Genomic DNA, 14,352 nt, shown 5'->3' on the forward strand with positions numbered 1-14,352 from the left:
GTCGTTAAGGGCACGTGAGTCATGGTGTGAATGAGTGTTAAACCGCCTGGAGAGGGGTCTCAGGATTGTATTGTTAGTGGCTGACTCTCCTGTGTTGTGCCATGCACTTGTGAAGCGGTTGTTTTGTTTCCCCAGTGTACAAATGTGCGCATTCCCCTCTGCATTGGACTGCGTACACCACTTTGCTCTGCTTGTGCCTGGGGGTTTTGTCCTTGGGGTGGACAAGCTTCTGCATCAGAGTGTTACAAAGCTTGACGTGCACAGGGATGTGGTGTTTGTTGAAAAGTCCTCTTGAGCTTTTCAGATACTCCCACATGTCCACTGCATTGATGTGATCTGTAAAAGCTTCCACGTCCTGTGTTCTAATTTTGACACACATACCTAAACCAATGGCTGGGGGTAGTTCCTCTGAAGGGGATCAGGGTTCTGCTCTCTACTTCTTCCATATTGAGACTGGCCACTACTAGAGAACAGTAACCCTGCTTCTGTGCGTAGAGACCCTTGTTGTACTGGAAATGGGTGGTTGTCAGGCAGAGGTCTAGCAGGGCACATATGTGGTCTGGGGTGATGTGGTTCTGTTGGAAAGAGAACCATCCCTGTTCGGTCTTTACCATCTTTAACGGTGGTTACAAGACAGTGATCTTTCCAACAGAACCAACCTCACCTCAGACCACACATGTGCCCTGCTACCTCTGCCTGACAACCACCTATTTCCATAACAACGAGGGTTTCTACACACAGAAGCACGATTTCCAGAGTTTGAGGAGACGTGACATGTATTTTGATTCAATCAAAGATGCTGAGTGAACAATACTACTGCAAACATACTGCACAGTATACATCCAGCACCACAAATAAAGGTTTTATTGCATGTAGCCCGGTTTCAGGGAAAATGCAGTTACAAATGTGTTGCATTACAAGGCCGGGCTATTACACATCAAAGGGAGTGGAATGAAATATAAAGCAGATGCCTAATTTGAGAACATGGAATTTCATATAACACTCGAGGCAGACTCAACAAAGACGGCTATTCTGCCGCCGCTGCACTGAAAAGAACAGCACATACCATGTTTTTGAGTGGCAAGAAATTGATTTTAGGGTTGGAGAAAACACATCGTACCAACAGCAAAGCCAATAGTTTGACAGTGAGTCAGGTTTGCTGTTGAATTTATATCTAGAGGGAAATATCCACCGTTTGATAACGAAATGTCAATGATTATACATTGAAACCACACAGAGCACAAACACAATGACATGGAAATTAGTGCTTATCTTCAAGGACATTCTATTGTCTGTAGCACTTGGGAAACCACGTACATAAAAGTGTGTTTACACTTTAGCACTGCTATTCCTTATAAACGAAATTCTCAATCCAGTGACAGCCTTCAGGTTTTATCAACTCACTGAATCATTCATTTACTGGGCATATCTGCTAAATTGATTCTTCTCTATTACCTCCACAATATTTAGATTTATTTTTGGCTGCAAAGGACTCTTGTGTGTTTTTTTTCTGGGTAGCATGCAAGAACAGATTTTCCAGTCCATCAGTTCATGATCCAGTGTGAAAGAAAATGTCTTCACTTCAAGTAGGCAATTATGAATACACAGAATTTATCCTTCAGATGCTGCGCATTAATGTTACATGAAGGGATTAATTTTACATCATATTAGCAAAGAAATAAGGCTGTAATGCTCAGCAGATGGATAGTACAAGCTTTGTGGCGATAGAGAGGAGGCTAGTTAACTGTCTGACACGACTGTCCAGTAAGTTTCACTTCAACCATCATCAAGTCATTAAGCAGTATACATTTGCTCATTTCCTGATCTGTTCAATCCCAGTGCAACCAGTCAAACAGGGACACGTGATACGATTCAAAACATAGTAACAATGATTTGACTGTGACAACTGATTATGAAGATCATGGGGAGAAAACAGGGCAGGGCACTATGGGAAGTCAGCACGGTATATTTTAGTGTACAAATGCTTTAGGATTTCAGTCTCACTCACTCCGAGCATCAGACCCTGCATGAGGATATTAAAAATTAAGAATCTAAAAGGAATAATTTTACAAGTTGGAAAATATGCCTATTCGCTTTGTTGTTAAGCAGAAGATTGATACCCGTCTCATATCAGACTGTTAAATGTGAGACTACAGCCAGTTAGCTTAGCTTAGCATGATGATTGGAAAAAGGCTGAAACAGTCGACTGGTTCTGTCAAAAGGTAACACAATCCACATTCCTGCACCTCTAAAGATTAATAATTAACCAGGTACTGTATGTCCCATTTGTTTAATCTGTGCAAAAATTGAACTGTAAAAAACTGTTTACTGGCAGGTTGCTTGGCAACTTTTTTATGTGCATTAAACATACAAGTTATAACGTGTTAATGTATGAGATTTAGAGGTGCTTGTAGGCAGAGTTTGTTTGGATAGAGCCAGGCTAACTGTTTCTGCCTGTTCTTAGTCTTTATGCTAAGCTAACATTCTGCCAGAAAGCTAGTGAGCATAAATCCACAAATGGCAAACTTAAGATTTAAGATTTTCTTTTGTCAAACTACTGTTTAAAAGGTCGAGAATGGATTTTCACACTTGGTCTATATTAAATTAGATATATGTGGGCAGAATCTGAACGAATCTGCATGTAATTCTGCCGTTTGACAGAAAGTACAGAAATCTGGAACTCAAGCGTAGGAGAACGGATCTTTGATGGCTTAGGTTCACAATATGCATGAGACTTCTGTTTTCGTACCACTTGAAGACTTAATTTTAATCTCGCTTGTCCTCTGACCATATAGCAGACTGCACGATGACGGGCTGAGGAAAAGTACAAAGACTGTTAGAAGGCTTCATGTTTTCATGGCTGTGTTCACACTGCAGACAACAAGCGGCAAAGTTTCAGGAGCTGTCAGTTCAGATGTCAAAGGCACATCGTCAAATATGTTCACAGCAAGCCAGAGAGGCACAGGAACAAAGATTGTGCATATTGGGTACTGTAAGTTGATGTGAAAGGTTACGTCATAGGATGTTGTAAAAATTCTCTAGTTTTCATATGCAAATATAATCACTTTAAACTCCTTTTTAATAACTCTTATAGAAATAGGAATACTGTACAATATCCTTTGCCAAAAAGGATGAAATAACCAATCATGGTCTTTTTTCATAGCTGTGAAATATAAATCATGACTTATTAAGAAAATATTAAAAATAAAAAGTTGACAAAACAAACAGATCACATTTAATGCATATCTTCCTAAAATTATTAGCAATTTAAGACATTTTCCCCTTGAATTTAAAAATTAACAGATTTTTTAAGGATCTGCAGGAGCCATGTTTAAAACCGAATCAAACCAAAACTTTTGTGTGCCAGACATCGTGTTGGCCTGCAGTGTGAACACAGCCTGTGAACGCTGGTAAAAAACCCTGCAGGTTTTGCATTTTCCTTCACTACTCACTGTGGGCTAAGATCAGGGGAACAAGAAGGCGATTTTTTTTACAAACAGTCCCTGAGCCAAACGTATTTCTGTGGCTGCGTCCTTACAGCCGTTCACTTCCTGTCTGTCTGTGACGGGTCGGGAGTCACCATTTCATACATGACGAGCAGTTGAGATGATCCTTTGCGGTGTTTGAGTAGCCAGACAGGACAAGGGTGCTTGGGTCTCGCTCAACCATCGGGCTCTCCTCGTTGTTCAGGATGTGCTCGACCAGGCAGCGTGCCGCCTCGTCGATGTTTGTGTTTTCCTGAGGGAGGAAATAAAAGAAGGCCCCTGTAAAGGAATCATGTGCCACACTAGAGGTGTTGCTCTATGGATGACAGTGCTGATTAGCACACCACATTGGTCCAAAGTGAAATATCTCTTCAACCACTGGATGGTTGTTTGTACAGACACTCATGGTCCCCTGAGGATGCACTCTACTGACTTTGTAGACCTTCTGATTTTTCATCTAGTGCCACCTGGAGGCTGACATATACGGATTGCTTTAAAATTTGCTGCAGGTATTCAAGGTTTCTGGAAGATATATTTATTTATTTTACTACAATCTGCAAAAATAATGACATATCCATAAGCTTTAGCTATAACTTTATGTTAGTACTAATTAGCTAATGTTAGCTTGCTAACATGCTAAACTAAAATAGTAAACATGAGAGCGTTATATCTGCTAGATATTAGCATGTTAGCATTTATCTCAAAGCACAGCTGTGTCTAAGCACAACACAGAGGTGCTAGCATGGCTGTGGACTCTAAAGTACAGACTTTTAATTTTGGGACAAAATCATCAAAACATTTATCTGTGATGTTGAAACACCGTGTAACAGAGGGACAAACACAGAAGAACCATTAAGTCATTTACTCAGCAATGTCAGTAACACAACAATATAACAAGCTAATGTTGATTAGCCACCATTAGCTAACAGTCATATCAGACCAAGGCTGGCTGTAGCACCCAAAGCCCTGAGGTGACTTATTGCTTCACAATTCAAATTTTCTTGTCTGGGGGGGGGGGGGGTTGTGTCATCTCTTCTTTCAAAGACTACATGGTCTTGCTTTAATACCTTAACAGCAGAGCGTGACTGTTCCATCCCATCCACAAATGTCCAATTCAACCCTCATCACAGTCAGAATGGAAAATACAGCATATCAGAAAGTTTGATTTTGAGCTAATTGACTATGTCCCTTTTCATTCTGACATTGCACACTAAGCTAATGAGAAGCCGGGCGTCATACACTGTTAGAAACACGATTGTTTCCGTCCTGCGCTGTGTGACCTGTCCGCTGAGCCAATTTGTGTTCACTAAACACACTTCTGTCTTCGCCTTGCACCCTGGTGTGTAACTCATTAGACGGACTCTGGATGAGAGGAAAAAACAGTGGGCTGACTCACACCATAATGCCGACATTCCTCTATTTGTCTCTTTAGAACACAGAAAATAGGGTTTTCTCACTTTTAGTGTTGGCAAAGTAATTTCCAGAATCATTTCTGTTTACAGTGGGCTTCGGTTGTAATGACATTGCGATTATCTTAGCCAGTCAAATTTGCAGTCTGCCTGGCTGTGTAAATTATGCATGGAGCAGATGTGATTTAGCCCTGAATAAAGTCTGCCAGACTTTGCCTCAAGCCAAGCCCCTTCACAACACAATGGCACTCTTTCTGTTTGAGGGTTAATGAGAAAAGCTCTCTTACTTTTTATATTTCTGATCCACATTTGCATAGAACTCACTAGCATATTACATGGTTTGTAGAAAAATCACCTGAAAATAACCTTAACTGTCTTATCCACTGAAATGGCTTGTTCAAAAAGCTCCAATGTCACATATCTAGTGTAGGTTTTGAGTGTTGATACTTTGATACTATTTTGGAAAGAATATAATCTCTGTTAAAGATAGATTTAATAGTGCTGAAAGTACCAAAGCTATATAAAAAAAAAACAGATGTACGGTCAGATTTTCAACAAAAGGCTTCACAGATTAACAAAAAATCTTCATGTGTTTAGCAGTTTTTTCTTTTTGCCGTGATATCAAACAAAATATCAGGTATTGTTTATTTGTACTAGTGTTGTGTCAAAGTTTAAACTTCTGGAATTGTGACAATATTAATCCAGTGTCTCCCCTTTCGTACCTTTGCAGATGTCTCGAACCAGCCAACAAAGCCGTTCTCCCTGCAGAAGGTGTCGAGTTTGGGTGGCTGGGAAGCCAGCTGGTCTGATTTATTGGCCAAGAGTACAGCTGGAACTGGCCTCCCGTGGTTCAGGGTCACCTTAGGAGAGAGAAAAGAAAGGTTGCATGATGGTTGTAATATCATTTAACTTACTTTGGAGGCTATTTTATGTTTAACTGTATGAGAATTTACCCTTGTTCTATCTACTTTCAGGTATGTAGGATATAACAAATCAGAACTTAAGAGCAAGATGCACATTGCCTTCCAAACAGTACAAAGTAAAGATGTCAGACTTGAAACAAACAAATCATACAATGTGTCGTTCGACCAGGTATGACCACCTCGAGGTGGTGAAGAGCCCGCCGTCATAGAGAGGGCCAAGTGACGCTATTCGTTTTATCGTTTAACTTGGATGTACTGTACATGCCAAAAGTGACAGAAGTAATTGTGTATGGTTGTCTATTTCAGTTGAACCCGGGGAAGTGGAGTCAAGCTGCTGTTTTGCTGCCCACTGCAGCCGAAAACTACACTATGAGAGCTGTGAGAGTGAACCAAAACAGTGAAGTTACAGGCCGGACAGAAAGCTGAGAGGAGCTCAGATTCAGGTGATAATTCCATCACTGCAAGCGGCATCTTTCATATGATAGCTTGTGTGTTTCTCTAATGGTGAATTAGCCTCTGAAACCCCCTCCCCTCACACCTTTCTAACGTTGGAACTCACAGTTTCTATAACTCTCTGAATGTATGACTAACTAAAACTAAAACTAATTTTGTCACCAGGTATTTTAATACCAGGATTTTAAAAAATGATATGCGAGCCCTCTTTTGATACACAACATTAATATTAACATGGCGCTCGATATTAGCACCCTGCACACAGTGCTGGTGCAAAAAAGTCATTGAACACATACCAACACATTTGTAGTAATGTTCATAGTACTGGTTGAAACCTTGTTACATTTATGAAGCCTCGGTTTGAAAATCTGATTGTATATAGTTTTGGCACTTTTGATACAATCAAATGTGTAATAAATGGAGATCATATTGTTTTAAAGTTCATGTCACTTTTTGCTGGGAAGTGTCCAGAACAACACTTTTGCCTTCATGGACAACAGGGAGTGGTTCTTTTTGAGCATATTGATTCCTTTACAGAAACTGTCGGACACAGCTTCCCCACTCTGACCTGTGAGGGGAGGGGGTTTCAGACACATCTGCACCTCGGTCTAAGCATACTGACACCTTAAGCAGTTCCAGCTGTGCAGTTATAGTAAGATTTTTTTTACACAGAGCGACAGGAAAGAAAGAAAGGCCTCAGTCTGAGAGGGGGGTCGACTTTAGACGGCTGACCTTGGAGTCCAGGTCATCCTTCCACTTCAGCACGGCGTCAAATGTGGAGGCCCTCGTCACATCGAACACCATCAGCGCTCCCACCGCCTCCCGATAATACACACGAGTCATGTTCCCATACCGCTCCTGTCCTGGGACGCGTGGACAGCCATCAGACACACACACATACACACACACACACATTTATGTAAGGACACCTTTCAAGTCGGGAAAATCAAATCAACTCAACTCATGGTTTATTAGTGAGAAATAACGGGAGTGTGAGCTTGTGTGTGTGTGTTTATTCTACAGTGGCCGCCATCATGTGACTTATATTATGAGCATGGGATCACTTGAGTCACAGCCAGGCACAAGATCTACATTCCTCAACCAGGCTTCAAATGACAGGGAGGGACCCAGAGGACAGATACACTCTGAGTGGGAGTTCACATCACACACTGCACACACCTGCATCTGATCGAGCTATGTTTGTATTTTACTGAGTTGTAAAGGGAAAAAATACATTTGAAAAGTGCCCTTTTTGTGTTCTAGTGCAGCATCATCTCACTGCACTGACAGAGTTTTAAGACTCAGGACTTTCCTGCTCACACACAGTACTGTTCAGCTGCCATTTTCCAATGTTTCTATGTTTTTCACATGCTCCTATTTCCCCCAAACTGCCCTCAGGTTTATTTCAAAAGCTGATTTAGAGGCTTTGCAGATTTCCACAGCTGCTGGTGATGAAACAAAAGACACACTCTCTCCCACAGAGAATAAATCCCAGTCCTGATCTGCACGCACAGTTTTATTGTTGTAACGATCACCTGATGCTTAATGAGTCTGTAAACCAGAGTGCAAAGTTTAACAGACCTGCTATGTCCCACAGCTGGAGCCGGATCACAGTGTCATTGTCCCACTGCAGCACCTTCAGGGCGAAGTCCACCCCGATGGTGGCTCGGTAGTGCTGGGAGAAGATCTGATGGACGTACCGCTTGATGATTGACGTCTTTCCGACTCCCAAGTCCCCGATGACCAGGACTTTGAAGAGAAGCTCCTGCTGCATGGCTGCAGCTCTCCAGAGAACGAAAGAAACTCCTCAGTAAAAAATGAAAACTTTATGAAGGAGGCTGGTGCGCAGCTATCGCAAAAAACTGAATTAGCTGGAGGAAAGTCATGAGCAGCAGAGAAATTAATGGTAGGATTTTTATTCCGTCTAGAGGATAAATATTATGATCCAGTATCATCGAGACTACAGCCTGCCCTCTCAGTCACACGTGACAGTCTGAGCCGCTTCACGGCCGCTCCTGTCAGCAACTCCAATACAGCTGCTCATCAGCGGGGGTGTGTTCAAGGGCTCCTCGTAATTTTTTTCCGGAATTTTAGCCGGACATTTAGAAAACATGTAGGTGTAGCTAAACTGCTGCACTGCCCCCTAACAATAATCCACACTGGATTTAAGTTAAAAATCCGTGAAATATCTTATCTTAGAATGAGCCGCTGAATACACTTACAATTAACCAGCTCACCTTGAATGTGTGGACAATAATTGTGGGTGTGTAGCCTATATTCCAAATTGTCCTACTTCATTGCTCGTTTGCAGGTGGAGTATAAGGGCTACTTCTGAGTATAAAGTATTAATATTACTGCTAATATTGACTAGTTTGTAAATAATATTTTAATATAGCAATTTCTATCTTAAAAGGAGGCATATTATCTTTCAACATATTTTTATTTCAACATGTTATTTCTAACTGTGTGTTGCTGGATGATTATAAGGATCCAAACAAAAATATTCAGAAAAAAACTTAAACAATGTTGCAGGTTAATAATCGTACATGTTGTTTTGTTCGTACAGCCTCTGAAGGCAGCAGCCGGACCCTGCGGAGTGCTGCTGCGCCGCTGTGCGCGCAGTTACGGTAATGGTGCTGATGAGGGCGAGGAGGAGATGTATGTGTGTGCGTGATGCTGCTGTTGTGTCCTGCTGCCATTTCATCCGCGGATCGTCACGGAAACATCAACAGTGAAATTAACCCGCAGCTCGGATCGTCTGTCGGTTTGCACGCTGCACAGGCTGCTTTCACCTGTGAAAACGTGCCACACGTTGATGGTGGACTAGAGGCCTAGCTAATATAATGCATGTTGTTGGTGCAGGTTATTTCTGCCAGCAATAACACAGCCACTGCCACTCTGGAGGATCATTTTTAGAAGACATAATCATCGATATGGGGTTTGCTTTGTTTTACAGGAACTGAGCTCTTAACTTTAAGGTAAGTCTTTATTGACTGATTTTTTCGCATTCCTGAGTGTTGACCATCAAAGTAAAAAATACTCATACTTGCATTAGGTTAAGTGGGTTGGGCCTCACGATTCAAACAATTTACTCTTTGTGGGATGAGTGTCACTGGAGGCCTTCAAGGAAGCAGCTGCAGACATCTGTTATCAACCAGCACATCATCTCTCTTTGGCTAGCTTCAAGGCCTCATCTTGTGTTACACCAACCTGTCTACTATCCACATGGGGGCTGACTACACCAGTGTTTATTGAGTCGGAGAGGAGTGGCCTCCCCCCTCCCTCCTTCCCCTCAAATTAGATCACCCAACTGTAAATCACATGGACACTGCTGAGATGATCTGAGGCTATTGCTCTCTCCTCATGATGGCAGTGTGATCCATGCAGTCAGCACGGTCTGTGGATTAATTGGATCCTGTGTTGTTTTCATCTCTAAAAATTCATTTGAATGTCTAACAAAAGAGATGAAACACATGTGATGTGTTGTTTCATGTGCAGCAAAAAGACCCATAAGTGAAACAGTAGTTCATATTTTTCCTTTGTTGTGGAGCAAAACTGCAGCCAAAGGTCAAGACAAGACCGTGTTTTAGATTTCATCTTTTGTCAAGATCATTTCTGCAGTGGTTTGGTGAGACAGAGAGCACATTTTGGTTTCTTAAGAGTCTCAAAATACACCATAATTTATCAGCATCACGAGCACATAAAGCTCAATCTGCTTTTGAACAGTTTTCCCTTCAGTTATCTCTTCAAAAGACGACATAAGAACTGGTCAAAACAATCTATCAGGGCTATGTTGTAAATGAATTAGAGTTGAAATAATCAAGCCATAAACAGCAGCTGTTTTGATCAAAGATTTTGTTGCTGCTCTTTGTCATATGACTGTAAATTCTTTTGGATCATTGGTCCAACAAAACAACTTCTGAAGCCCTAATACGATGAGAGTAACTGAATGACGAGTTTTTCTCCCCACAGATTGTATTTAGGTGAGACATGGAGACGATATGGCTTTATCAGTTTCGCCTGATCGTCATCGGAGACTCCACGGTCGGCAAGTCGTGTCTGATCCGGAGGTTCACTGAGGGCCGCTTTGCCCAGGTGTCCGACCCGACTGTGGGGGTGGACTTCTTCTCCCGGCTGGTGGAGATCGAGCCGGGCAAGAGGATCAAGCTGCAGATCTGGGACACTGCAGGACAGGAGAGGTTCAGGTAAAGACAGGTTGATTTGCTTCTCTCTTGAGCCGTCTCCTCGTCCATCCACAAAACGATATCATGACCTTTAAACACAAATCACACAGATCTATACTGCTTTTTTGTTTGTTTGTGTGTGCGTGTTTACGTGTGCTTTCTTTTTCACAAATCCACACCACACCAACTTTACATAAACTTACCCTCCATCCTACCCAAACGTTGTCCCAGTCCTGCTGGACGTCTCCGCAGATGGGCATTAAAGGTAAATTCATTGAAATCCCACAAAACACGAGTCTAGTGATGTACTATATTTTTCTTATTGTCAAAAAATCCCTTGAAAACTCATTAAAAACACACCAATGAGCCACACTTTTGCACTGGGTCACCTGTTCCTTCATTATGATCACATTACGGGCATTGCTTCTTATTTTGAGTCAAGTTCACTGTACTGCTGCTGTAAATAGTTCCTAAGGCACCAAATCCGCCGCTGAAAATAGGCCCCAACAAATGCTCTATTTACTCCTCTTCGAATAATGTTGACTAAAAGTTAAAGTAAACATTTTTAAGAAATTAAGTTAGGTATACATGCCCCATTTTTAGAAATTTACACCTTCAATAGGAATAGATGGGGTTTTGGTCATTTTATGAGATTTTATTGACAACAATGAAATGATGAAATGAATATTGCCAACTTAATTCTAACTATGGCAAGTTTAAATGTGCTTTTTTTTTTGTCATTTTGGTGAACTGACTCCAACTCTAGGAATTACTTTCATCAGAGTTAGGTTTATTGCCAATTGAGTTTCCACATACAACAAATTTTCCTTGGTATATTTGTGCATTACAGTAAATGTAGTAGAAGGAAAGGAAAAAATAAAGTACTTGTTAGAAACTACAAGTTTTATTCCCAAAACTACAGAGTTCGTTTCCCCTCTGCTCCAAGGGCAGACATCAACCTGTCAATCATTGCCTCCCCTGTAAGTACAGGCATGGATGGGTGGGACTTCCTCTCTTTGTCCTCAAACAAATGCAGTTGGAAGTTTGTTTGATGCACCATGTCTCTTTTGGAATTATTTCAATGTAAGTCAAGTTTCATTTATTGATTAGGATTATATTTATTGATTAAGATAATAAGTTAAATGGTTGATGATTTGATTTTACTTGTTGATTGTGAAGTTTTGAGTCAACTTTGTTCCTGTGTGGTCTGTGTGGCTCCAGTTGGAACCTTAAATCCCCAACAGTACGACAAAATTCAAGAATCAGAAATATTTGCAAAAAATAAGAACAATATATCAAAAGTATGTCTCGTATGTTCATATAGGATGTGTTCTTTATGTAGTGAAGCAGAGAGTAAGGGTGTGGAGGTCAGGGTGGTGGAGAAGTGTGTTGTACATCATCATCTGTCACAATCCATCATGTAATGTTCCTTTTCTTAAACCGCTACCACAATCTCTCCCTAACCTTAACCAAGTGTTCTAGGTCTCTAACCACATCTTAACCATAGTTAAAGGACGAGGCTGGATATTATCATATTTGTTATTGTCATCAAATCCCATGAAAAGTCTAAAACCCACAATTTATTGTTCCATTTCTCAATACTTTGCATCTCTATCTATCTGTCTATCTATTCAGGTCTATCACCAGAGCTTACTACCGTAACTCAGTGGGTGGGCTCTTACTCTTCGACATCACAAACCGCCGTTCCTTCCAGAACGTCCATAACTGGCTGGAGGAGGCCCAGAGCCACGTCCAGCCGCACAGCATCGTCTTCCTGCTGGTCGGTCACAAGTGTGACCTGGAGGCCCAGCGTCAGGTGACCCAGCAGGAGGCAGAGAAGCTGGCAGGGGCCTTCGGGATGCGCTACGTGGAGACCTCAGCACGAGACGCCATCAATGTGGAGAAGGTGTGGATGAGACTCTCATTTGTCTTCACAGACATAGGATCAGCTGGGAGTCTTGTATTGTGTGCTTGGCTTCATCACCAAGACTTTTGACAGGAAATGTTAATCATAGGTTTTAAACCACATCCTTAGTGGATGGAGTTGCTCAGTTGTCATGGAGATTGTTTAACTGGTATCACATGACCTAAGTGTGCCATTTATGCTATGGCATTTGCTGTAAAGTAGAACAGCTCGGTCGGTCAGTGGTTAGCACTGTCGCTAATGTAGAGCAGCTTAGTGGGTTGGTGGTTAGCACTGTTGCTAATGTGTTGCAGCTCGTTGGGTCAGTGGTTAGCACTGTTGCTAACTTAGAACAGCGTGATGGATTAGGATGGGATCAATGCAGAGAAGTTTAATTTCACAATAGAAGTGGAAATAGCAAAATTCTGGCAAACATAACAAATGATGTATCCTGAGTATTTTCATGACACACTTTGATAAAAAATGTCAAAAAATTCACATTCTTCACAATCTGATTTGGATTTTCGTTCCTTTTTTCACAAGGCGTTTGTGGATCTGACGAGGGACATCTTTGAGCTAGTACGGAGCGGGGACATCAAGATCCAGGATGGCTGGGAGGGCGTCAAGAGCGGATTTGTTCCCAACACCGTCCATTCCTCCGAGGAGGTCGCCAAGGGCAGCCGGCAGTGCTTGTGCTGATTTACCTGGCTGCAGCATGTGGGTGGTGACAGGTGGGAAAACTACAGTGGACTCCATCTGCGGGAGATCTCCCTCGTCCTGGCTGCACTCAGGCCAGTTTTTATGGGACTCGTAATATTTCCCTGCTTAGTTACACACTTTGCATCTATATATAAGACCTTGTTTTAACGTTCAGGTGCCTGTTTATGGCTCCAAACGTAAGACACTTTGTTGATGTTCCTAACAGGCATAGAAGCACAAGAAGCATCCTAACCCCCTCACTGTTCTGTGTGCATGTGTGTGTGACTGTAATAATCCCGCTGTCTTCGCAGCTCTTTCCAACACTTCGGCTTTACTGCACTTTCGGCCTTTCCTGATGTGTACAGTTACACTCCGGTGGCCAGTTACATTGTTGGCGCACATCTCTTAAAGACTGATACTGTCACTGTAGTGTGTTTTATGCTCAAGTTAATTTAAATCCGAATCCAGGCTGAGCCTCCTCCTTTTCATAATACTCGGAGTATACCGCAACTATATCCAGTGAGAGAGATGAGACAGAAAGAGATGTTCACTGATTGTACTGCACTACAAATCCAAGTGGCTTACCACATCGAGATACTGGAGGGTAATGAAAGTGAGCTCAGATTGAACCAAATATTCAGACTCTGTCCCGTTTGTCTGACTGCGAGCTGCTGACGGCTGCTGGAGAAAGAGTTTGCACTGAGAAAATGTTCAGTGGCACATGTGCTGTTTGCTGAAAGGAGAAGTCACTGTAGCTGCTTCTTGATAGTCATTTGAACTCGGTCATAGCAAGGATTTTTTTATCCATATGGTGAGAACCCAGTTCATGTTTACTCTGTGTTGGTTTACCGGTTTGAAAAGTTAAAGACATTAAAGCCTTTTGTATGGAACCCTAAAGTGTTCGATATTAAATAAAGACATTTAAAATGAAGTAAATCATCATATGAAAAAACATTTTTTTAAATAATTGAGGACATTGCTTCATTGGCGTTCACTTTTATTCAATTATTATATTTATTATTTATGTTTAAAATGCCCTTTTGGCCTGTTTTTATGTCAGAATTTTTCATGACACTGGCCCCTCACTTTTTAGCCAATCATCAATTTAGCCTCTTAGCTAGCTCAACAGCTGCTACCAGAGTTAGCCAGTTAGCTCCCTTTAGCTAGAGCAACATCAAATGTCAGAGTAATTCTGAATCAACAACCTTTGTAGCTGGTAAGTGAACAAAGCTTTTAAGTCTTAGCTTAACAAGGTTACACATGCTGCCTACCTAGCTGGCTAACTTTCTAGTCGGG

At 41.7% G+C, this 14,352-nt stretch overlaps 2 protein-coding genes across 2 annotated transcripts; one reads left to right on the forward strand and one right to left on the reverse strand.

The window, feature by feature from the left end:
* Window positions 1–3,576: 3,576 nt before the first annotated feature.
* rab38c (RAB38c, member of RAS oncogene family) lies at window positions 3,577–8,068 on the reverse strand. Its single transcript, XM_041953047.1, has 4 exons — window positions 7,852–8,068; window positions 7,003–7,133; window positions 5,617–5,754; window positions 3,577–3,738 (listed from the first exon to the last, which is right to left on the reverse strand). Exons 1-4 carry the CDS (start codon window positions 8,042–8,044, stop codon window positions 3,577–3,579), a joined length of 624 nt encoding a protein of 207 aa, XP_041808981.1. The 5' UTR covers window positions 8,045–8,068.
* Window positions 8,069–10,260: 2,192 nt separating this feature from the next.
* On the forward strand, window positions 10,261–13,056 carry LOC121617810 (ras-related protein Rab-39B-like). The gene is made up of 3 exons (XM_041953045.1): window positions 10,261–10,475; window positions 12,090–12,360; window positions 12,901–13,056. The coding sequence occupies exons 1-3, from the start codon at window positions 10,261–10,263 to the stop codon at window positions 13,054–13,056; spliced, it is 642 nt and encodes a 213-aa protein (XP_041808979.1).
* Window positions 13,057–14,352: the final 1,296 nt, after the last annotated feature.

Source organism: Chelmon rostratus, chromosome 14 (genome assembly GCF_017976325.1).
Source record: "Chelmon rostratus isolate fCheRos1 chromosome 14, fCheRos1.pri, whole genome shotgun sequence".
NCBI lineage: Eukaryota > Metazoa > Chordata > Actinopteri > Chaetodontiformes > Chaetodontidae > Chelmon > Chelmon rostratus.

Coding starts and splice junctions, on each gene's coding strand:
- LOC121617810 (XM_041953045.1), top strand. CDS start 10,261: ATGGAGACGATATGGCTTTATCAGTTTCGCCTGATCGTCATCGGAGAC. Junction 10,476..12,089: donor GCAGGACAGGAGAGGTTCAG/GTAAAGACAGGT, acceptor CTATCTATTCAG/GTCTATCACCAGAGCTTACT. Junction 12,361..12,900: donor ACGCCATCAATGTGGAGAAG/GTGTGGATGAGA, acceptor TTTTTTCACAAG/GCGTTTGTGGATCTGACGAG.
- rab38c (XM_041953047.1), bottom strand. CDS start 8,044: ATGCAGCAGGAGCTTCTCTTCAAAGTCCTGGTCATCGGGGACTTGGGA. Junction 5,755..7,002: donor AGGATGACCTGGACTCCAAG/GTCAGCCGTCTA, acceptor CTCTCTCCTAAG/GTGACCCTGAACCACGGGAG. Junction 3,739..5,616: donor GGTTCGAGACATCTGCAAAG/GTACGAAAGGGG, acceptor TTCCTCCCTCAG/GAAAACACAAACATCGACGA.